This window comes from Trichosurus vulpecula, chromosome 1, assembly GCF_011100635.1.
Source record: "Trichosurus vulpecula isolate mTriVul1 chromosome 1, mTriVul1.pri, whole genome shotgun sequence".
NCBI lineage: Eukaryota > Metazoa > Chordata > Mammalia > Diprotodontia > Phalangeridae > Trichosurus > Trichosurus vulpecula.
The window spans coordinates 153162231-153187666 of record NC_050573.1 but is presented as its reverse complement, the minus strand read 5'-3'; the positions used below and the strand labels follow the sequence as shown (position 1 = coordinate 153187666).

At 34.9% G+C, this 25436-nt stretch overlaps 1 protein-coding gene across 3 annotated transcripts in view; it reads left to right on the top strand.

Annotated features, from left to right (window-relative positions):
• Nucleotides 1–25436, top strand: part of DPY19L4 (dpy-19 like 4) — a 56309-nt gene that overhangs the window by 20366 nt on the left and 10507 nt on the right. For all 3 annotated transcript variants that reach the window (XM_036759365.1, XM_036759377.1, XM_036759372.1), the window contains 11 exons: nucleotides 2132–2255; nucleotides 5235–5369; nucleotides 7023–7154; nucleotides 7291–7389; nucleotides 8154–8227; nucleotides 12278–12436; nucleotides 13671–13790; nucleotides 17919–18039; nucleotides 19173–19229; nucleotides 20612–20694; nucleotides 24211–24343. In XM_036759365.1, the coding sequence (XP_036615260.1) occupies nucleotides 2132–2255; nucleotides 5235–5369; nucleotides 7023–7154; nucleotides 7291–7389; nucleotides 8154–8227; nucleotides 12278–12436; nucleotides 13671–13790; nucleotides 17919–18039; nucleotides 19173–19229; nucleotides 20612–20694; nucleotides 24211–24343 (1237 nt within the window). The remainder of the gene's footprint in view (nucleotides 1–2131; nucleotides 2256–5234; nucleotides 5370–7022; nucleotides 7155–7290; nucleotides 7390–8153; nucleotides 8228–12277; nucleotides 12437–13670; nucleotides 13791–17918; nucleotides 18040–19172; nucleotides 19230–20611; nucleotides 20695–24210; nucleotides 24344–25436) is intronic.

The window sequence follows — 25436 nt, the reverse complement described above, 5'->3', positions numbered from 1 at the left end:
ATAACATAGTTTCCTTAGTATGTGAGGGAGAGGGAGCTCTTGGGAACTGTAGGAAACTGGCAGAGTAGAAGGTGTTGGTGTTAGTCCCTGCCATCTTGTCTTATTTAGTGAATGATGCTGTGTCCTGGGAGCGGGGAGACAAGGGGCTAGTAGAAAAGTTTTGGGAGAAAAAAAAAGAAAACTTTAGGATGGGTTAAGTTCTGTCAACATATTTTATACTAGTCGAAACATTCTTTTCAAGTAATTACCCATTATGTCCTAATTTATTACTCTAATATAAAATGGTAATATATTGAAGTCTTCATATGGTGTTCCTCAACTTCAGGAAACCTTTTGACACTATCTGAAGACCTGGACTCTGGTTGCCTGGATATCATTTTAGCTGCCCAGAGAAGATTCTAAAAATGTTCATGTTATTTTATGGTGGCATGGCTCCATCCTGTCCTATCTTGTCCACCCTCTCTTCTAGAGAGTATTATAATTTCCATTGTATTCAAACTGTGTATATTCATGCCACAGGTTTTAATGATGGACTTTAAAAGAATGTTGAACTATACTCCAGTTTTTAAGGAAATGCTTACAAATAGCATACTTTAATAACACATTATTAAAAAAGTCTTTGAGATAGGCTTATAAAACCTTCTTTATCCTAATGATGGTCTGGAATTACTTACAAAGCATGTAAGAAATCATAGATCATTCTGCAAATTTAGATGGTGCAGTGAATTAATAAGAAGGAGGAGAAATAGATGTGTTGTCATTTATACCAGGAAGCTACATAGAGCTCCTTCCAAATTGAAAGGAGTTAGGAAATCCTGTTTCGTGTGTACTTGGTAGTACAGCGGAGTAGATGACCAAATGGAGGAAGAAAGCATATGTTTAAGTAGACTAGAGAATAGCCTCAGTGTGGCCTAAAATTCCACATTGTATAAGTGACTTAAACTTGCCATAATGCCACAGTCATTTCTCAGAATGTACCGAGTGGCAGTACCTCGAGCCATGCTTAATATATTTAAATGCTGTATCCCGGCTTGATACAGCATCATGGTATAGTGGGCAGACTTGCCTGTGTCAGTCATGAAAACGTGGCTTAACACTGGGCAAGTCACTTAGCTTCTTTATTCTCCAAGCAATTCTGTTAAGTCTGTGTATTGTAGAATAGTTACTGTTGTGCATTGATAGAGGGGAATTTTACTCATCAAAATTTCTCTGCAGCATCTAAATCACAGGTTTAGAGAAAATAAAAAATTAGACCTTAAAATGTGCCATGTCAGCTAGCATAGAAATTGCTTGCTATAGCAGAACTCCATTGATTGGGATTTATGGCAGAATGAACAGTAGCCAAGGGTAACTTTGGAATACTTATTTGTTTGTTTTGATCTAGACCTGTGGTTTCATTGGTGTAAGAAACTCCTGGTATGCAACTCTCTCCACAGATGCAAATCAGTAACTTGTCTCTTAAGTTTTAGTCCAAGAGAACTGCTTGTGCCACTGAGAAGTTGTTACCTGCCTATATTCATATGGCTACTAAATGTCAGTCAGAGGAAGGATTTGAATCTGGATGGTTCTGTCCGTGAGGCCTGCCTTTTATCCACTATGCCAGGCTGCCTCTGGCCATGCTGTAGGGTAGCTGAAAGTACCTATGGAGAAAAAATGTCACCACCACACACAATATAGCATAGTTACTGGGTGTCCTGTGACGCGCGTGTGTGTGTGTGTGTGTGTGTGTGTGTGTGTGTGTGTGTGTGACTTAGCAGTGCGATCTTGAAAAATAATAGTAGTTGATCTTGGGTTGGCATTAGTTAAAAATATGGTGGCTTCTTTTAATCATAGGTTAAGAGAACCAAAACATGCTTTATAATCAGCAGGTATGTTTGCAATGATATATCTCTTTTCTTGGAAATTGTATGGAAAAAGGGCTGCTGGCCCTGTGGTTATCCTTTTAGCTACAGCCTAAACAGAAAACTCTTTCAAAGCTTCTTCAAATGTAAAGAACCAAGAAATTTTGGTAGAGATATTAGCTATTATTGGCTGTGAGGCTGGCACTAATAACCAGACAAAATTTCTAATTACGTTGACATTCCAACGAGCTAACTCAACTTGGCTTTTCTTCTATGTTTTTTCATTTTAGGGTAGATACAACAAGAATTGAGTATTCTATTCCTTTAAGAGAAAACTGGGCACTACCATATTTTGCATGTCAAGTTGCTGCTCTTACAGGCTATTTGAAGAACAACATAAATACTTCTGTAGAGGTAAAATGCTAAACTCTGGTTTGCTAAGCCCTATATACTACCATGTTAAAATAACTTGTGATTTTTCAAATTTAGGTATACTGGGGATCAAATAATTAGTAAAACTTATTGCCTATCGTTAAGTATATGGCTTTTAACCTTAACAAAACAGCCAGAATATGGGCCCTACGGTTATTTTTAGACAGAAAGATGAATTGTAATTATAGTTGCATAATGTGATTTAACAATGAAATGACGACTCCTTTGTCCTTTTCTAGATTAAGCTTTGTCATCACTGGCTGGACCATGGAAATGTCAACAGATTTTAATTCTATTTGACCCATTTTGGGTGCATCTGGCTAGCCTTTCAGTATAAGAGAATGAATACATGGGTCAGAGTAAACATACACAGACACACAAATACATTCCGGTGACAGTGTGTTCATTTTGTTTTATATTTTTTGAACATTTAATTCTTCTGTTTTCTGTCACCATGTCTGAACTTGGAGAGGGACTGAGGAGAGTAGAAAAATGGGTCAGACAGTTGCCCTAGACACTTCCTTAGGTGAGAGAGCATAGGGATTAGGTTGGGCATGCAAGAAAAGCATCACTTTTTAAATTCTGTTGTTTGCAAAGAAGAACTGGGTGTGTATATGGTGACATCATTTTCAAGTTCCAAAAGAACAATTAGATTTTTCCCCAAATCTGCCTTGATCAAATCTACATCACTTAAATTACACACTTAGTGAGAGAAAGACCAGGTGTGAATGTGGTGTAGACAACAGTGATGATGAAAATGAATTAAATGAATTTATTTGAATTGAAAGAAATGTTTAAAAACTTTCAGTGGAAATGTTTTTACATTAATTTTAAACCACTTAAATTTAACTATTATTAAATTTAACTATACTATATTTAAGGTATACTCAAGGGAGAAACTTATATTTGTACCAGTACAGCATACTTTCCTTCTCCAAATGACATCTCCTCTACTACCTTCTAAGTCTTGACATTAAAGAGCTTAACTCCTATCCCAAACCTTATACACTCCAAGCCTGATAGCATTAAAAACTGCTGTTGTATACTTTTTTCTAGTCAATTTTGTAACTATAAAGCAATAATCTTCTGTAAATGTCATTTATGAAAATCTGCTTATACCTTTTTCACACCCTCAAAGATGTCCTTCCTACTCTTCTCTCTGTCTCTTGTTTCCTTTTCCCTTTCTTTTTCTTTCTCCTTTACCTTTCTCTGTCTCCTTTTCCCTCTCTCTCTTCTTCCTTCCCCCATCCCGTGTGTGTGTGTGCGTATGGAGAAAGAAAGTCTGTGACCCTTTGTCAAACTCTTGCATTTTTTACTCCTGAACTATATTTCCCAATATATTTTTCACTGTCCTTCCCCATCCACCTTTGCATTGAAGGTCATGTTCTTCATAGATTTTCTTTGCTTCCTTATCCCCTGCAACAGATGTTTGCGTGTAAGATGACTTCTTTATGATAGTCTTTTTAAAATGCTTGTCATGGACACTCTGATACATAATATCCAGGAGTCCCATGAAATGGAACTTTCTTATTTGCCTTTGGAGTCATGATAAGACCTAGCTCACCTAACTCCTTTGTCTAAGGAAGGAGGGTTTTTGAGGGATTCTTCCATTTAGGTTCCACTTCCTTCTGTCTTCTGGTTTAATTTACATTGAGAATGTTAAGATTGAAATGATTTACTTCCTCCTGCAGGCGCTCTCGGGTCTTACGTTTAGGCTATGACCAGCTAAGTAAGTTTTTATAAATGGCCTAACAACTATGTAATTCTTAAATCCTCTGTCCATTAACATCACTGGAAGAGGACCTGCACAGGACTAAGGGTCATTTTGTGTTTTTCTTTGTTTCATTGGTTTCTATAGTTAGAGTTCATTACCAGTTGTCTGCTTACTGAAGATGAGCTTTTCCTTGCTTAGCTAGGCTAGGTAGAAAGCAGACATAAGTCTTTTGCCACATTGCACTTAAAAAATTTTCTAGTCTGGTAAAACTTACCAGAGCTGGTCCTCCACTGACAAGCTTCAGGGACACAAGGTCACCTTCTTGCCACAATAAAGCAATGGAGTAGGCCTTTCTATAGGATGAAAACACCACGGATTTAAAATTTTTTTAATTGAATTAATTTTAATTTAATTTTAGTTGAAATTATCTAAATGTTTCTGATAATAGTTTCTTTTTTAAGGTATTCAAGGTCATACTTTGGAGAGTTAGTAATAGATAGCTCTTTTGCTTTTTGAGCTCAGTCTAGAGCTAATCTTGTATTGGATACTTTCCTGCCTAGGTCATGATATTTTATCTCAGGGAAAAACGATTCTTCCTTTATCTAATAAGCTATACTTCTAAAGAAAGAAATCAGACTGACAGAAATGAATTGCATTGTGCTTTCAGCTTCTCTTTCTTCGTTTTCCTTCTTTTGCTCCTTTCTTTACTTTTATATTTTAAAAAAATTCTGATTGATCTTGTGAGGATTTTGTATGTGTGTGCAGGAGGTGGGTTGGAGTAAAATATACTTTAACATTCATATTTTCTTTTTTTTCTTTTTCTCTCATCCCTATTTTTCTGCTGTGAAATCTTCCCAGTAGCAATAACATTTGTACAGCATTTTAAGGTATGCAAAGTGCTTTGATTATAGCTACTTTATGAAATAGATTATGTATCACTTAGCATTTTAAGATTAGGACTTGCTTATGATGGATTGATTTCCTGATTCCAAGTCTGACTTTTTTGCACTGTGTCCAGCTTTCTCTATAGTAACTGATTGTTTCCCAAAGGTTCCTTATCAACACTCAGTGTTGTTATTATTATCCAATAACAATTATGTGGTCTCATAATGGATTAAAATATAGAGGGTTACTGTAGTTTAAAGTTACTCAGGTCTCATAATAGGTTCTGTGGCCCCAGCTTCATGGGGATGACCCAACAATAATAACTCTGTTGATATTTAGGTTATGCCTCTTGTTTCCCCTAGAGATTTTGCTACTTGTTGGTGAGTGCGTCAACATATACTTTCATGATGATGTGGGAATACAGCCACTATCTCCTTTTTCTTCAAGCAATCTCCTTATTCCTCCTAGACTCCTTTTCCCTCATGCAAGCAGATAAGGTATTATGACATTTTGAATTTTTTATTTTAAATACAAATGGTTCATTGTTTTCCTTTTTGTCTATGCTTTCAAAAGTATTATGCCTTCTAGAATAAATATTATTATCAATAAATATTAAGAAAAAAAAACTTGTTCCATAAGTCCAGAACATCCTACTTTCACCTAAAAGTTTAATCCGTCCCCTTGAGGGACGCTTACTTTGGGAATGGAAAGAATAACCAAAAGTACCTATAATGTAACCAGTGAAGAAGCATCAATAAATCTTTTTTTTTTAAATTAGGGTTTTTTTGTCCAATTATAAAACATTTAGTTTTTTCTTCTCAAAACCCCCAAACAAATATTTTTAAAAAGTCATACCCTTAAGGTTGCAGCCCCTTGAAACAATCGTGGCATCTGAGCTGTCCTTTACCCAGATGCTGCTCCCTATTACATGAAATTTCCTTTTCATCCCTGAGTCTGTAAATCCCCTCACTCGATCTCAAGGGGAGCGGAGCAAACTGACTTGTTCCTTTTGATATATTTTAAGACACTTCAATTATTGGCTTTGGATTCCTGAAATTCCTCTTTTCCTGACCTAATATTTAATTCACACCTGACCTGTTATACTTTATATTCGTGGACTATCTTTTTTGAAAGATTTTGAAAGATTCCTTTTCTTCCACAATAGCTTTTTACACTTAACTTTTTGGCTAATCATGCTATTCCAGGCAGATCAGTTTTAGACACTAGCAAGTTTGATATCCTGTATGTATTTATCCTAACTTCTAGTAAAATATTCCTGTGGGTCATTGGCTTTGAAAAATTTACCTTTCTTTTCCAAAGTTAAGTACTTGTAAATTTCAAAAGCAAAGACCCTGATCCACATTGTTTTGCAATAATATTATTAATATATTACAAATATAAACCCAGGAAACCCTACCATAATATCATTTGGCTGATTTTCCACTTATGACATTATTCCTGACTAATCACCTCATAACATCATTTTGTCTCATGATATATTTTTATGTAACCCATTTATTAATGATTAGGCTGGGTATGCTGTTGACCACATGGTGGATTTACTTTTCTTCTTTCACTAGGATGTTGAATTTAATAGAGATGTAATTGGTATAATCCCTGGGCTGACCCACAGAAGGATATATTTTCATGGAGTAATACCAGAAGTGGTGAATCTTTAGGGTATTATCATTAGAGACTTTAGAAGTCATGTTTTCACCATTATATGACAAAGGTTCCAAAAGCAATTTTACCTGGCACCTATTTTTAGAAAAGTTTCTCTATCCTTGTTAAATTTAGCCCAAAACTCTGATTTAGAGACTTAATATTTTAACTCTTACCTTCACATGCAGAGAGTTTCTTTCTAAGCTGAAATCATTCAATTCATTATCAACAGAAACATCTGTTTGGTACATACTGTGCATGGCATTGTCCCATGTTTTTACAAGGAATCATGGAACAAATTGTAAGTTAGGGTTCAGTTCAGTCAAACATTTATGGTTATGGCTGAACCTTAGTTCAGAGAAAAGATGTGTTTTAAAATTTAGCTTAGTCTTTGATAATTCAAAAATAAAATAAGTATTGAAGAATGAAATAAATTTTAAAACATATGTTTTATTTTATTTGAATTGGTCTTATTTTTGTCCCAATAGGTTCATGAAGTGTACAAAATCTATTTGTTATCCCTTTTCCTGGGATATTTACTACAGTTTGAAAATCCAGCTTTATTGGTATCTCCTTTATTAAGCTTGGTAGCTTCCTTAATGCTTGCTAAATGCCTCCAGGTAATTACAGTCTATCTTTATTCTACGGTTGTTTTTTTTTACTTTACTTTTTTAAACTTCTTAAACTTTTTTAACTAGTTCATATATTTATATATTTACACACACATATATATTTGTTCAAAAATCTTGTTTACAGCTGAATGTGAAAAAAGGAACTCGTATAGCCAGAATGATGAAAGTGATGTATTTTTATTTGATTTTTACACTAACAGTGATGCTGAATGTCATAATGAAGGTAAGCTGTTCTCAAAGATTAATAAAGATAAACTGAATGATAAAATATATTGGATTTAATTGTCCACTAAAAATAAGACAGCAACAAGGTGATGATGTTTTTAACATTCTAATTTTCCTTTGGACGTTGACTAGACCTAGTTAAGTTGACAAACAGAAGGAGAGGACAAGTCTTGAAAGAGCCAGAATAACTTAGCTGTCATGGGGGCATTATTCAAAATAACGAGACTTTTAAAGGAGGACTCCTTCTAGTTGGAAGCATTTTATTTTCTAAGTTAACTGAGATTTCCTTCTGAAAAGTTGCTTTTGGGGCAGCTAGGTGGCGCAATGAGTAGAGCACCAGCCCAGGAGTCAGGAGGACCTGAGTTCAAATGCGGCCTGAGACATTTCACACACTCACTAGCTGTGTGAACTTGGCCAAGTCACTTAACCCCAATTGCTCTGCCTTCCCTCCTGAAAAAAAAAAAGGAAAAAGAAAAGTTGTTTTGCTTCAACTTTGAGTCTTCTTTTAAAGATATACTGTTTTTAATATATGTTGTTTTATGTTTTTATAGATTATATTTTTCACTTAAAATTTTTAGTTGCCACTACCCGATCTAATCATAATGGAGTAAGTGCACCTCAGAAGAAAAGGCTATGTGTTGAGCTCATTCATAACATTCATATCATATGCTTAATTATTATAATTCTGCCTTGTTATCCCTCTGTGTTCATTCTAATTATATTACCATATGTAAACATATCTACTTGTCTTTTCTCCCTCAGACATTTGTCCCACACAAAGAAAATGGGCACATGTTAAAATTCCTTGAGGCAAAATTTGGACTAAATATGACTAAGTAAGTTTAACCTTATTACTTATTATCTAGAAAATTTAGAATAATTAGAAAGCTATTATTTATAGAAGAATTAAGGGAATTTTTTTATCTTAAAAAACACATTTAGATCCTTACATAGAGAAGATGTATTTTTTTTTCCCAAAATAGCAGAGATCAAATTTATTTCTATTTATGACTGGATATAGCAAAGAAGTTTATTTTCAGGCATTATGAGCTTTAAACTTGGCAAAATAGCCTAGTATATCTATTTCTTTTTTTTTTTTATAAATTTCTTTATTTATTTTTAGTTTACCACACACGGTTCTACATAGTTTTGAGTTCCAGTTTTTCTCCCCTCCCTCCTCCCTCCCTCCCCAAGACGGCATGAAGTCTCATATAACTGTCATGTATAACTTCGCATTGAATTAATTTATGCACTAGTCAAGTCGTGGAGAAGAATTTTGACCAATGGAATGAATCATGAGAAAGAAGAAACAGAACCAAAAAAAAAAAAAAACCCCAAAAACAAAAGAGAAGCAGAAAAGGCGAGCATGTAGTGTGCCTCAGTCTGTATTCAAACTTCGCAGTTCTTTGTCTCGATGAAGATAGCATTCTCCATCGTGAGTCCCCTGGAGTTGTCCTTGCCCCTTAGGTTGCTGAGAAAAGCGCAGTATGTCAGGGTTGGTCCTCACGGAATCCATATATCTGTGGCTGTGCACAACGTTCTCTTGGCTCTGCTCCGCTCACTCAGCATTATGTCGTGTAGGTTTTTCCAGGTTGTTATGAAGTCTGCATCATCCCCATTTCTTATGGCATAATAGTATTCCATCACCTTCATATACCACAGCTTGTTCAGCCATTCCCCAATTGATGGGCATCCCTTTGATTTCCAATTCTTGGCTACCACAAAGAGAGCTGCTATAAATATTCTTGTACATATGTTTCCTTTTCCCGCTTGCGTGATTTCTTTGGTATACAACCCTAGAAGTGGTATTGCTGGGTCAAAGGGTATGAACATTTCTATAGCCCTTTGGGCATAGTTCCAAACCACCCTCCAAAATGGCTGGATCAGCTCACAACTCCACCAGCAATGCAACAATGTTCCAATTTCCCCACATCCTTTCCAGCATTTATCATTCTCCTGATTTGTTATTTTAGCCAATCTGACAGGAGAGATGTGGTATCTAAGAGTTGTTTTGATTTGCATTTCTCTAATCAGCAGCTATCCAGAGCATTTTTCCATATGCCTGTAGATAGCTTTAATTTCTTCCTCTGAAAACTGCCTGTTCATATCCTTTGACCATTTCTCAATTGGGGAATGGCTTGTATTCCTATATATTTGGCTCAGCTCCCTGTATATTTTAGAGATGAGGCCTTTATCAGAGATACTAGTTGCAAAGATTTTCTCCCAATTTTCTGCTTCCCTCCTAATTCTTGTTGCATTGGCTTTTTTTGTACAAAAACATTTCAATTTGACATAATCAAAATTATCCATTTTGCATTTTGTAATGCTCTCTATCTCTTGTTGGGTCATGAATTCTTTCCTTTTCCACAAATCTGATAAGTAAACTATTCCTTGCTTTCCCAAATTACTTAGAGTATCAACTTTTACTCCTAAATCATGAACCCATTTTGACTTTATTTTGGTATATGGTGTAAGATATTGGTCTATGCCCAGTTTTTGCCCTACCATTTTCCAATTTTCCCAACAGTTTTTGTGAAATAGTGAATTATTAGCCCAGAAACTGGCCTCTTTGGGTTTATCAAAGAGTAGATTGCTAAACTTGTTGATTTCACCTACTTGTGTACCTATCCTATTCCACTGATCCACACCCCTGTTTCTTAACCAGTACCAGGCAGTTTTGATGACTGCTGCTGTGTAGTACAGTTTAATATCTGGTGTGGCTAAGCCACCATCTCTAGCATGTCTTTTCATTAATATCCTAAATACTCTAGACCTCTAGCTGTAGCAATAAGAGAAGAAAAAGAAATTGAAGGAATTAGAATAGGAAAAGAAGAAACTAAATTATCACTTTTTGCAGATGATATGATGATTTATCTAGAGAATCCTAGAGAATCAAGTAAAAAACTACTTGAAATAATAAACAACTTTAGCAAAGTTGCAGGATATAAAATAAACCCACAGAAATCCTCAGCATTCCTATACATTACTGACAAAGCCCAACAGCAAGAGATAGAAAGAGAAATTCCATTCAAAGTTACTGAAGGCACTATAAAATATTTGGGAGTCTATTTGCCAAGACAAACCCAGGGCCTATATGAACATAACTATGAAACACTTTTCACGCGAATAAAATCAGATCTAAATAAATGGAGAAATATCAGTTGCTCATGGTTAGGCCGAGCTAACATAATAAAAATGACAATTCTACCTAAATTAATCTATCTATTCAGTGCCATACCAATCGAACTACCAAAAAATTTTTTTACTGAGCTGGACAAAATAATAACAAAATTCATTTGAGAAGATGTAATTTTAAAAACCCCTCACATTAGTGCCAGTTTTTCCCTTACTGTGATAAAGCAAAAGGATAGGACAAGTAGGGGAGGGGTTTAAAAGAATGAGGAGACAAATTAACTTAAACATAATTTAGGGTCATTGTTAAAGGCATGACAGTTTTAAATAAAGATTGCTTAGGGTGAGGTGTTTCCTAAATGAACTGAGAATGCCATCTTGAAAAGTTGGTTTGATCCTTGGGTGAAGAAATTTACTTTTGTTGATTTTTATTTAAAACACTTAGAGGAGGAGCTTTTCTACCAGAAGGAAGATCCTGTATCAGAAGCAATTTGAACTCTCCTATACTAGGTACATGATTCTGCATAAAATCTGACAAATGTAATGAACTCTCAGAATTCAAGTACATTGTAGGAATGCCCCCTCTTTGTTAACCCTTTTGAGTTCTTTTACCTTTTCTCCAGAACCACGAAGCAAATACTGGGTTGTATCTTTCATAGCAAAGCATATTTATGCACAAGTATTATAATGTAACAAACCATTTTTCCATTGTAGTCAGACATACGTTACAACTGTAATATTTAATAATACAAATCAAGATTCAACCTGTATTTCAATATTTTAAGGATCTGTGTACTTTGTTGAGTATGGGTACACCTTTCAGAGAGGCAGATTGTAACCCCTTTAAGAATTAGTTGGTGCTATATGAGAACTGAGAATGTTTAGCCTAGAGGAGAAATGGAGGGAGAACATGATAGTTGTTTTCAAGTATTTGAAGGGCTACCATGTGCAAGTGGGATTAGACTTGTTCTGCTTGACTCCATTGGGCAGAACTAAGCCGTGGATGGCTGTTGCAATGAGGCAAATTGGTAAAGAAAAAACTAGCAATTAGAGCTCTCCAAAAGTGGGCTGGGCTACTTTGGGATGTGGTTAATTCCTCTTCACTAGAGATCTTCAAACCAAGGCTGGATGGTATGTTGTAAGGGGAGATCTTGATTAAATATGAGTTTGACTAGATGAGTCTATTAGGAGTCAAGAAGGCTGAGGATCGAAAGGGCCCTTTGGAAAAATGCATGCTTAGATGACTGAAAAGTGCATGTTTACATTAAAGTCCCAGCCTTTCATTTCACTGTAAGCTAATTCAAAGCCATATTTTTCTGTGCAACATTTTAACATTAAATTCCTATTGTTATATTTAGCCTCAAATTTAAATCAGCAAATAGGTAGTTTTTTGTAATGTGAGTTTGAATTATGTTCCATTGTGCCAAAGATGGCTGTGGTCAGTGATTTCACTTGGTTAGAATATTATTTTAATGAAGCCAAAATGAAAGGTTTTATCTCCATCTGGAGCAGTTAGCTAAAAACCCTTCAGTGAGTGAGTGGATGATAAAACACAGATTCAAAAGTAACATAGATACTTTGCTTGCGGAAAAATAGCATCAGCGCTTTATACAAAGAGAGATCATTTTTATGCTATTGTAAATATTCTTGAAGAACAAAGTTTTCAGTTTTTAATTGAAAGATAATTTGACATTCAATATATATGAAAACTTGTGGATCCTTTTCATTGTCATGCTTTTTTTTTTCTGTTACAGGAATTTTACAATGAATTGGCTCCTTTGTCAAGAATCCCTGCAGGCTCCATCTCAGGATTTTTTTTTGCGATTGACACAGTCATCTTTATTGCCTTTCTATATTTTAGTTTTAATTATTTGCCTTTTTTCTGTGATACAAGTTATTTTTAGGAGAATCAAGTAAGTATCCAGGAGGGAAAAGCACGGGGGTTGAGAAGACCTAAATTTGAGTCCCAACTTTGCTCCTGGCCTGTAACAGAGGCAGATCACTTAGCGCTAATTTGAAGTTTCAGTTTCCACATCTGTAAAATGGGGATAATCTTTACACTCTCTACCTAGAAGTTTGTTATAAATACCAAAAGAAAAAAAATTTATGCAAAATACTTTGTTAACGTAAACATATATATTTTTTCGGCTATCATTATCATTGTCCAAAATACTGTAGATAAATGTAAAGTTCCTGTTTTGTAATATGTTTACATTTTCTAGTAAATAAGAATATTGTTAAGTTCTTCCTTCAGGACTTTGTAAGATTCTGTTATTTGTGACTACTTAACCAGTGAAAATTGAAACCTAATCTTAAATGACCAGAAGTCTGACATTTAACCAAATATAAACTCAGCATCTGAATAAACAGTGAAACTTTGTGAGATAAATACAAATTATTTTCTGATTATTCAGATTTTGAGTTGACTCCGCAACAAAGGTAATTGCCATCACTTCCGTTTTAGATAGTAAAAATAAAGCAGGAAACCTAATGTGAAGTAGAGTAGAATTTATTTTCTTTTGAAATGGAAATGTTTTGGTATTGTACTGAAGTTATTGGAAGAAATATCCCTATCCTCTTGAATGAATTTTTACAAAGGAAGTTCACTTATTAGCCTCATATTTAGTTAATAGCAAGATGTTTATAACTTTTAAAGATCTGGTCAGTTTTGTTCCTCTTGGAAGTGTAAGTGATGTAATAGTTAGATTGTCTCCTTGAGAACATTTTCATCATTTTATTTAAAAAAGTACTTTGCAAATGTTTAGTTTTAAGGGTTTAATTTTAGCCATGATACTATTAACTATCATTTATTTTAACATTCACTAGTGAATACTAACTGACCTGGGAAATCTGAAAACTTTTCAAAAATTATATTTCCTAAATTGGTTTTCACTCTTGAGTCAGTTTGGTATCGGATAATGCAGCTGGCATTCTCTGGAAGTCATCTGAAAAGACTTGGAGGTCTGCTCTCTGGATTAAATAGCTAGGTTCAGATATGTGGCTAACAGAAGATATTTCTAGACTCTAAGAATTTGATATTGCTTTCATTTAATATTTGAGTTATGACCTAATTCAAAGAAGGGAAAGCATCCTTGAATTTTTGGATACAAATTTGTAAAGAATAAAAATCTTATTTTGTTTCCACAGTGGCAAACCCCTAAAAGAAATAGTTACTCTTGAAGATGGTCGAATTGGAGAAAGACCAGAAATAGTTTATCATGTAATTCACACTATTTTACTGGGTTCTCTTGCAATGGTGTTAGAAGGGTAAGTATAAATTTATTTGGCCTATGTATTTTTAAGGTGAATTAATTTTCTCTTTTGACAAAAAAGATACTTTAGGAAAGTGCATATATAATTTTTTGCAACTAAATCCATACACAATTTTATGATTTCCAGGAATTTATCCCGGAGGGTTATCTAGCTCCTTCAGCACTTTGAAATTTAGTAGAGTACCCCTTCATTCTCATTTCCCTCATTTCCTTTACAAATTATTGTCACACTTAATATTTAGATAAAATGTATTTTGAAGTCTTCATTTGCATAGTCATTTTTCATGTATGTTCTCCTTACATAAATTTGATAGGACAGTGGGTTTTCAGATATTAATGTCAAACTAAATTTATGCCATAATTGCTTAATCTGAATTTTTCAGGTGATCGTTGTGTTATTGGTATTCATATCTTCAAATCTTCATCCTTTTCTTGTTTTTTCCTACCTCTACACAGACTCAAAATTCCTAATCAGTTACTAAACCTCACCAAAAATCATTTGGCTTCACAAGAATTAAGTGTCTACAGTAACAACCACATTGTTCGATGACTAACTTTGATAGGCTTGGCTCTTCTGAGCAATGCAAGGTTCTAAGACACCTCCAAAAGACTCATGATGGAAAATGCTATCCACACCCAGAGAAAGAACTATGGAGTCTGAATGCAGATTGAAGCATACTATCTGCTCTCTCTCTTTTTTTGTTTTGTTTTTTCTCTCTTGTGGTTTCTCCCATTCATTCTAACTCTTTTTTACAACATGACTAAGGTGAAAATATGTTTAATAAAGAATGTATCTGTAGAGACTTTATTAGATTACATGCCATTTGGGGAGGGGAGAGAGGAGGGAGGTGGAGAAAATTTAAAACTCAAAAGCTTATAGAAGTGAATGGTAAAAACTAAAAATAAATTAATTAATTTAAAGGAAAAAAAGAAGCATCTACCATGTGTACAACACTGAGGACATAAACGTGGAAAAACACATATCGCTCTTCAAAAAAAAAAAAGGCATCCAGTCAAGCAAAGGGGGTACATATACCCGTGGTTTCAAACTCAAATAGAAACACATCCTGCACATTGACTTAGAAAACCACAAATCAGCATGACTGTGTTGCATTGTATTTTTATTTATTTTGTTAAACATTTCCCAATTACCTTTTAATCTCGTTCAGACTACACTTTGGAGGTTTCAGGCTATGAGTTTGATACCTCCGACATACACAAATGATTATGATACAAAGTAGAATATATTAAGTACAAAAGAAATGTTCAGAGAAAATGTAATAAGTTTAAGAGAGAATTTCTTTTAGTCGTGGGGATCAGGGAAGGCTCCACAGAAGATCTAGAACGAGGTTTTAAGGGCAGAGAAAATTTTTAATATGTAAAGACCTGCATTCCATGTCTGAGGAGTGTCCTGCTCAAATAAATAAAGTTGTGAGAGGGCAAGATGATACTGGGGAATAGCTAGCAGTTTGGCGGAGAGGTCAGATGACTTGCATGTAGTCACGTGAGTGATTCTGTTCTTATTAGACTTAAAAGTACCTAATTTATTGATTTTGAGTAATTCTTATTAACTAATTAAAATGACTTTAAGTATTTGCATCTTCATAAAGTATATATTAATAAGTAATGAAAAATTCATCCCTCTAATTAAGAAAAGTAGTATATTTTATGATGATAATGATAATTTACATTACATAAGGTTCTCCTTTGATTCTTATAGCTTAATGAAGTAAGTGCTCTTATTATCCCCAATTTACAGATAAAGAAACTGAACCTTACAGTGTTTTAACACTTTGCCCAGGGTCAAACAGCTATCAAGAGGATAACTAAGTTAGGAGTTACACCTAAGTTTTCCTGAACTTGGAGGTGTCAAATTCAGAGTCTCCAAATGCCCTGCAAAACTCCCGATTAAAATGCAATTGGGAATTGTTTAACCAAATAAATAAAAATATAGTACAACAGAGATAATGTTAATAATTTGTGGTTTTCTAAGTCAACATGCAGCATTTCTATTTGAGTTTGACACCACTACACTATATTACATTGTCTCTACATTAAAGAATTAAAGTATGCCCATTACATTCTATAGACAGTACTTAGAATTATATCACTCAAAGCTTAATAGAGTACATATATCTAAATATATCCCCCAATCATAATTGCTAGCGAGTTCCTCAATGATTTCTAGGCATATTTTTAAAGCTGTTCATTTAGTTTGGTAAATGTTCCATAATCTATCAGTATAAAAATATAACTCATTGGTATCTGATTTTTAGTCTTTTGCACTGAGGAATTGGAGTTATGTGGCAAGGTTGAATCCCTTCTGCTTGCCCTACCCTTTCAGTGACATTTTTACAGCCTCTTATATCTTATTTTCCAGGCATTCCTGCCTTTGTGTGAAGCCCATCTTCCCTAATATGTTACCAAAAGAGCTTTCCAATTCCTCTTTTATTCCCACTTTTCATTTTTTCTACTACATAATTCCTTGTGGTGAATCTCTGATCCCCAGTGATACATCTTTTCCCATGCAACCTTCCCTCACTTGTCTTTTCTTCCTTCTTCAAGCAGAGGCTTATCCTTTTGTTGGATGGGAGTTGGGGGGGAGAGGTTTAATATCTAAAAAGTTAAAAGTTACACTTCTTTTTTGTTATGACCTTATTTTTGTGAAAAGCTTTTAATGTGAGACCATCTAGTGGATTTGTTGCAGAAGATTTTTCCCATTGCCAGCATGATACAGTGAAAAGAGCCCTGGGAGTTGGGAGGCCTGACTTGAATCAACATTCTTCCATTTATTATCTGTATGGCATTAGGTACACAGGTAACAAATCTCCTGACCTCTCTGGGTCTCAGTGTCCTCATTTACAACTGGACTGGATGATCTCTGCGATCTCTTTTGGTTTCCATTCTGTCATTACTTCAGCCAGTGCAATGGTCATCTGCCAGAATCAGCTGCTGTCCTTTCTTTCAGTCATTGTGTCAAATCTAAACTCCTCAGCCTTGTACTCAAAATCCTCATGTCACTCTCCTTTACCACCCCCTCCCCCAAATACATCTTCATCCATAAACTGTTTCTTTTATTCCAGCTATGCCAGTCTCTTTGCCATGCTGTGCACGTAAGTGCTAATCTCAGTTCCGTACCTTTACTCATACCATTCCACTTACCAAGGAAATCACCCCTCCCTTCTCCTATTACATGTCCTTTTGTTCTTTGAGATCCTGTGAAAAATTGACCTCTAAGAAGAAACTTTCATACTATCCTTAGTCAGATTAGTCCTTAATTCTATTATCTGCTTCACCAGAAACATATCTTTTTACCTCTCTGAGCCCTCAGTTTCCTTATCTGTAAGATGAGGATAATAATACTTGTTCTACCTACCTCAGTGGGTTACTGTGAATAAAGCACTTTGTAAACACTATGATGTAAGTTGTAGTTTCCATTAGTAGGCAGTGAATCTTTGTTGACTCAGTGAATGAACATTATTTTTTAGCTATCCTATTATGTAAATACATGTTGATTAATATAAGTAGATATGAGTTGTCATATGGAGGTTATATATGTAATACATCCAAATAATATTCTGTCAATAACAACAAGTGCCAAGGGACATGTTACACAAGGACAATATTATTCTCTTTACTGTCAGCCTTTTAGGTTAGGAGATGTATTCTTGCCTTTACTGTAATCTATGATGACTTTTATTTATGAATTTATTCTAATATTTTAGAAACTCCATATTTTTCACCTTGACTGCCTCTTGAGTTGTGTGAATTTACTATCTACTTTGCAACTAGTACTTCCTTACGTGTAGAAAACTCTATGTGCCAGTAATGGCTTTATAGATTTTTGAGTGTGTTTTCCTTAATTTTCATTCTTCTGCGGTTTGGAGTCCTAATCTTTTGAGTCTATCATCATATAACAGTTTCTATGTGTATCACAATTATGTCATTGGCTGTGAAATAATTTAATCACTTGGTAAAAAGTAAAGGCCCAGGCTTGAACTATTCCTTATTTAATTTTGCAATATCATCTAGGTTAGAACCATAGCTCAAGTGTTGACCAGAAAAAAAAATATTTCCCCCAAAAGTTCAGTGGCTCATCTTGACATCATTTTCTCTCCTCCAGAATGAAATACCTCTGGACTCCTTATGTGTGCATGCTTGCAGCATTTGGTGTATGTTCTCCTGAACTTTGGATGACCCTTTTCAAGTGGCTTCGATTGAGGGCTGTACACCCAATATTTTTGGTGAGCTGCTGTTGTTCTGTGTTGTAATGCTAATGAATGACATTGAAATAACACAGAATAGAATAAGCATGAATAAGGTTACTGGGATTAAAAACACAAAGCATGGGGAGCTAGGTGGTGCAGTAAGTAATAGAGCACCGGCCCTGGAGTCAGGAAGACCTGAGTTCAAATGCGGCCTCAGACATTTGACACACTTACTAGCTGTATGACTTTAGGCAAGTCACTTAACCCCAATTGCCCTGCCTTCTCCCCTCCAAAAAACAAAACCAAAAAAAACATAAAGCATGAAAAATTTTAAGTGATTTGGTCATGTGAGAAGTCATAAAAATTAGCTGAAGTTATGGTTATCTTTCTAATGTTAGATAAGCTCAGTAGTAAACTTTTAATAATAATCATATTCTTTCCTTTTTAATAACCATGCCAGAGTAATTTATAGCAGTCTTATCTTAGAACATTAACAGTTGGCACTGAAGCACTTTGTGATTGTAATTCAGCTAATTCATCAGGTTTTTATTACTTTCAGTAACTGGCGTGTGCTGAGTAGGTATATGCTCAAACATGTATTAAAATGATTCATATTGAATATATGTTGGGAGGCATTTTTTACTTTTGCTTCACTTGTTTCTTCCATTTTCAGTTGTGTACCTAGTCTCCATTTTTATACATATTGAGTCAAGACATTATTTACAACTATTTGTTAGTTATTCCTTTTAACAATATCCTAAACAAAAAATTCATGTAGAAAGAAGATTGGACTTAGTCTTTATTGTCATAGCACAAGTAGGACTAGCAAACTGCACATATGGGGGGCAGATTTTGATTCAGCATAAGGAAAGAGTTTATTAGAACAGTGACTTCTCCAAGGAATGAATTGCACTTCAAGGTTTTGATTTCATTATCACTAGAAGTGTTTAAACAAAGGCTAAGTGGCCAGCTGGCAAAGGGTGAGACAAGATAGTATAGAAGAAATTCTATGTTGAGTCAGAAATTGTACTATATAACCTCTAAAGTCTCTTCAGATTCTGATTCTATAATATTTAGATGGCATTAAGACCTTTTGTACTATAATCAATAATATAAATGAATGCAAAAAGCTTAATGATCCCATGACCCTTTTTGTTTTAATGTCTTAGGCTCTTATTCTGAGCATGGCTGTACCTACTATCATAGGTTTTAGTTTATGGAAAGAGGTAAGATCTTTTTTTATCATTTAAAATTTATATGACACTTATTATTATATTGTGATAGAAATTAATAGGCTTTCTATCTAATCCATAATGTAGCTTAATGTATTGAGTAAAGATGAACTCTAGGTATTTATAATTGCAAAGATATAGAAAACATTTTGAGATTACAATCTGTTACAAATAAAATGTTATTAACTTGCCTAATACTGCTGCTGTTTTAATTTTTGATTGGTAAACGATATTGATTTAACGATACAGAAAATGAAAGCTACATGCCATTCCATTTTAACCTTCGTATGGAGGAACTAAGTAGTTTTGCGGAGACAAAATCCTTTTTAAACATTCTAGTCAAGTATATCTAAGAAATGAAATTTTGATAATCTAGTATACGAAATATAGCATTGTCTTTTAACTTGATTAAAAAGCAGTGGTTAGCACTGGGATCGAATCCATGAAGCGGCAGTCTGTCATAGTGGTAGAGAATCAGCTTAGAAGCAAGAAGACCTGGTTCAAGTCTTACCTCTGACACTTGGTAGTGTGAGTGACACAGGGCAGGACAGTTAACCACTCAGTCAGTGCTCTAGGGCACAGGTGTCAAACACACAGCAAGAACCAGAGTAAAATGTAATTGAAAAACATTTAACAATATTTACAAATATATTTAACAATATCAACAAAATGTAATAAAACCTGTTAACTTGTGGTTTTCTAGGTTAATATATGGCCTGCAGGTATCATTATGTGTGGGTTAGAGGGTCCTGTCCCCACCCTTTTCTATTTTGAGTTTGACACCATGGTTCTGGACTCTAAGACTAGTTTCAAGGAAGATACCAACTTGCATTAGTAGATCAAACATCCTTATCTGGGGGATTGTCTTCATTATGAAGTCAGATGCATCCAAAGAATGTATAACAGTAAAGCTAATAATGTTGAGAATAAAATACTGTACCAATTCCAGATTTCCTGGCATCTTTAAAATATAAATGCTATAAATACTTTGGCTTGTACGACACAAGAAACTTAGTAGAAACTTTTAGAAGTTACTAATAACTTTATTAACCATTTATTTGCAATTAGAATTAAATTTGGATGTGTTTGACAGAATAGGTAGAAATAATTATTAATCTAATTGTTATTTAGGAACCTTTGTTGAACACAAAGTTCAACATAAAAATGACTTAGCTATATGAATTAGGCTTAAGAAAAATAGACACTTCATTGAAAGAGAGCAGAAACCTGTGACATTATTTGTTTCAATAAAAACAGTGTTTGTGCTGTACTCTGCATTTTTTTTTAAGATCTTAGGTTCATTGAAATATTATGAAAATGTTCAAAACTTTTGGTTTCTAATTTATACCTTTTGGGGCTTTTGTTTTGCCTTTTAGTTTTTTCCAAGAATAATGACAGAACTTTCAGAATTACAGGAATTCTACGACCCAGATACAGTGGAACTTATGACCTGGATAAAGTAAGAATTGAACTTCAGAAATAACATAGTTTGTCCTATGTAATTTTATTTAAAAATACCTTATGTGTCTAGTTGTTTTAATTAATTCATTTGTTGCTTCAGTGAGTGACTCAAAGGAGGAAATATTCCCAGCTGAAAAGTTAATTATTAGATATATGTAATATGTGAAATTATCAACTGCCGATTTTAAAAATTAAATCTTCAGATCTAAAACATTGTAGCTTTAAGATTAGGATTTGTAGTTTTGCTAAATGTTTCTTTGGCTGATTTACTTTGAGAGATATTCCACTTGTGAATTTGAACTCTATCTGAAAAAAGTGTGTTGTCCTTAAAATGTGTAATTTAGTTCAGCAAACATAATCTGTACAATGCTGGTCAAATCACTTGACCTCTCTGGGCTCCAATTTACTCATCTGTAAAATAAAGGTGGTCAGACTAAGTGGCCTCTAGATTTCCCACCAGCTCTAAATCTGTAATTCTGTTATTACAGAATACTAAGAACATAATTCAGTGTGGTAGAAAGAGCCCTGGTCTTAGATTCAGATCCCAGGTCTTACACTTACTAAGTATAAGACTACAATTGAGTTATTTAACCTCCCTTGGACTCATCTGTAATGTGGAACCACTAATTGTATCAGTAGTACCCATCTTACAGCATTGTTCTGAAGAAAATATCATACACAATTTGATGGGCTTTGTAAAAGTCAGTTACTGTTATCATTTAACTTAAAGAGTTTTGTATTTTCACAAAACTTACATTAAGTTCCTATTGTACATGAGGCACTTTGTGAAGGTACTGAGGATCCAAAAAGAGAGAAGAGACATTTGCTGCCCTCAAGGTGTTTATAGCTTTGGTGAGAAAAAGATAACACACAGACAACTCTGATGCAGGGATGGTGAGAGAAGTGCAAATGCAAGATCCCAGCTGAGCGCTAGGGGAAATTTGAGGAGGCAGAGAGCACTTTTCATTTGTGGAGGTTGGCAGAGGCATCCTAGGGAAGTGGTTCCTGAACTGGCTCTTCAACTACAGAAGGCAAAGAGGGATGAAGAGAGCGGAGCTTCTTCCAGATGGAGACAAGTACATCCACAGACACAGAAATCGGAGGGGGTAGGACAGGAATGGAAATGAGAGCCCAGTTTGGCTACAACATAGAAGACATGAAGCAGATCAGTAGGAGTTGCTTAGGGCTGGAAAGCAGGGGGCAACAGTATTGTGAGAGACTTTGAGTACCAATGGTTTATGTTTTATGTGGTATTGGAAGGCCCCTGGAGGTTTTTTAATGGAGGAATGGCATGATCAGAGCTGTGCATTGGCCATGTGCTTAGGCAAGTCATGTGAAGGGGTAGAACAGAGGAAATGTCCCAGTGCCAGGCACAGAGTAGACACTTCAAAAATGTATATTGACTGATGGAATAGACTGGCTGCAAAAAAAATTAGCAGAAAACTAGTAAAGATAAAATTAAACTATAAAGCACTACAAATAATTTTTTTGGTATGTTCTCCTTATTAGACGTCTAGTCTTTATATGAACTCCTCTCATTATTATGTATACCCCTTCAGTCACGTGACACAGTGGAAGGAGTCAGGGCCACGTGGGTTCAAGTCCTTTGTCTGAAACATACTGGCCAGTCACTAACCTCTCAGTGTCCCAGGCTTCTCTGAGGCTATAAGTTGCAGAGGTTTTATGGATCTCTGTTGATAGAGACAACTTCCTCACCAGGAATTCCTTTCATCAATAAAATTGCAGGTCCAAGGGGAAACAGAAAGTGCAGTTTGCTAATATTGAAGCAATCTCACTACACCATATCCTTAGCTACATAGAACTTTTCTCTCAACAGATCAAGTAACAAATTTCTGGATGTGTCGTTCAAGGCTGTCTACCAGTCACCTCATCCTACCTTTCTGTCCGTATCTTTAACTTTATCTGTTTCTGTCCTCCATTTGAACCTACCTTAATTCCTTATTGCTCTTGCTATACTTAGTTCTTCCTCTCTGACTTTATCTAAGCCATCTCTAACTCATACATTTGTCCAGAATACATTTATCTACTCGTTTAAAGGAAACCTTAATACACATCTTTTTAAGGAAGTTTTTATCTGCTCCAAACCACCACTTCTATAACTCTAACATCCAATCTCTGTTATTTTCTAGCAAAAATATAAGCTTCCCTTTTTGATCTCCAGTGGTTATCCTTAGTATAGACTTATCATGGACTCTAACAACCTAATAGTAGTGAATGCTTTTGGTTTATGAGTTTAAAAGGTATCTAAATTGCATATCTTGAAGTATTTTCAAACAGTTTTTAAACTTTCATTAAGTATCTCCTTTGTACTAGGCACTATACTAATATAAGGGAGAAAACCTAGTAATTATTTACTCATGTTAGCAGCGTAGAATTCAGTAGACTGAACAAAGAAATATAATTATATGTAATTACTTTCTTACAAACAAACCAGAATTTATATATCCAAATGCGAATTGTCCCTTACGCAGTATTTGTCGCCATTGCTCAAAAGAGTACCTTACATCTAATAGGCTTTTAATAAAATATTTGCAGAAGTGAATTAGAATTGCCATTAGTAACAGATGCCTATCCTGAGAGCGAAAGCTGGTACTGTGGAAACAGTTCTGGACTGGGGGTCAAGTCATCAATTTTGTTTCGGGTCTGCTAGTAACTAGAAGCATGACTTTAGGAAAGTAAATTCTCTTTGGGCTTCCATTTTACCATCTATAAAGGTGAGGATGTTGAATTAAATAATTTCTAAAAATCTGTTCCAGTGTGAAATGCCAAAAATAAAAATTTTAAAAAACATATCCTTAGTGGTAGCACATTATCATTTTGAGGTTTGTATTCTTTGAAATAGTAAGTCAGAGTCAGGGGAGGCTCTGCCTCATGTTGTGTCATATCATGCTCCATCATTCTCTTTGGCAAAAAAACAAGGTGGGAGATCCATAAAGTCACAAGATTGCTTCTCAGTAGAATTCACAAAGTAGAATTCTCATAAAAATTTTGAGCAAAAATAAGTATCTTTATTTTTAAAAATCAGCCTTGGTGCTTTTATAATTGTACTTTGAACATGTAAATCCTTGTTTTAAACTATATGATCTCAAATTATGGCCTAAATAGGTACTATTTAGGTACTATTTCTTTTTGCTGATGTAGGCATATTTTTTTTTTGGAGAGGGGAAAGCAAGGCAATTGGGCTTAAGTGACTTGCCCAAGCTCACACAGATAGTAAAGTATGTCAAGTGTCTGAGGCTAGATGTGAACTCAAGTCCTCCTGACTTCAGGGCTGGTATTCTATTCACTGCGCCACCTAGCTGTCCCATAAAGTCATCTTGAAATTCTGGGTTTCCGTCTCACATTATACAGCCCTGCTTCTGTGATTACTAAGCAGAAGGGATTTGTCGCTATGTGCTATGTGTAGCTTGCCAGTCTTTTAGAGTTGGTATAAAATAGTGTTTTAAACAATATACTTGTCTGTTTAATATGTAAATCAATGTTGTATTTGCAGAAGGCAGGCTCCAGTTGCAGCTGTGTTTGCAGGGAGTCCACAATTGATGGGTGTGATTAAGTTATGCACTGGATGGATGGTGACCAATTTGCCTCTTTACAATGATGAAGACCTTTTGAAGAGAAATGAAAACGTAAGGCATTCACAATTCTCCATCTGGGAAATCATTTGGACATTTCGTTCCTTGTCACAAGCCTGTTTTAATAGAGTTTGCTAATTAAGGTATCTGTGAAAATGTGCATATGTTCAGCTGATTGCAGAAATAGGAGAATCTGAGACAATTCTAGAAAGCTAAGTTTAAATCAGCTTTTTTTCTCTTAAGGCAGTACAAGGTACTAAACTATTAGAGGAGCCAAAATTAAGGCTTGTCCTTTGCTAAATCCTTTGTTATTAAACAGTTTTGAAAAGATTTAAGAAGCAAAAGCACAGTATCCTGGGACATTTTATTGGAGACCTCCTACCTACCATGCTGACATTGAAACTACTCCCAGTATGGCAGTTCATCCAGTTACGTATACATTTAATTGTATCATCCTCTAGTTTACATCTTTACATGTTTTCCATGAGTGTGAGATATTGTATCAAAACACTTTGCTAAAAACCTAGGCAAACCTGCATTCTTTCAATCTACCAGTTTAGTAACACTATCAAAAAGTAAAAGAGAAAGAGAAAAAAAATGGTAGTCTGTAAGAGGTAACTTTAGTCTGCTATCAATGAAGCCATGCTAGTTCTTTGTAGTATTTGCTTCCTATTCTACATGTTCAGCAAATACCTCTTATCTTAAATGATATGTTCTAGACTTTTCTCAATAATTTAAGTTAAACCCACTGCCTGTGGTACATAGATTTTATTCTTTCCCCCTTCTTTAATATGAGGACATTTGCCCATCCCAGATCCTTCACTCTACCTCTCCCCATTGGTCTCTTCAGACAATTCCTTTTTTTTCCCCCTCCTTGATGCAGTTGTTTGTCTTTCTTCAGAATTTGATTCTTGTGAGTTCTCCATCACTCCTGGACTGACTTCTTTTGTAAGATTTTAATTCTTAAGATCCTAGCTAGCCTGCCTCTTTGGAATCAGCTTTCCCAAAATCTAGAGTCCTTGTTAAACTGCTTGGCTTTATAAAATAAGATAATGAGAAAAAAGGATACTTGTAAAGCATTTAGCACAATGCCTGGAATGTAATATGCATGATATAAATGCTTATTCCATTTCCCCTTTCCTCCCTT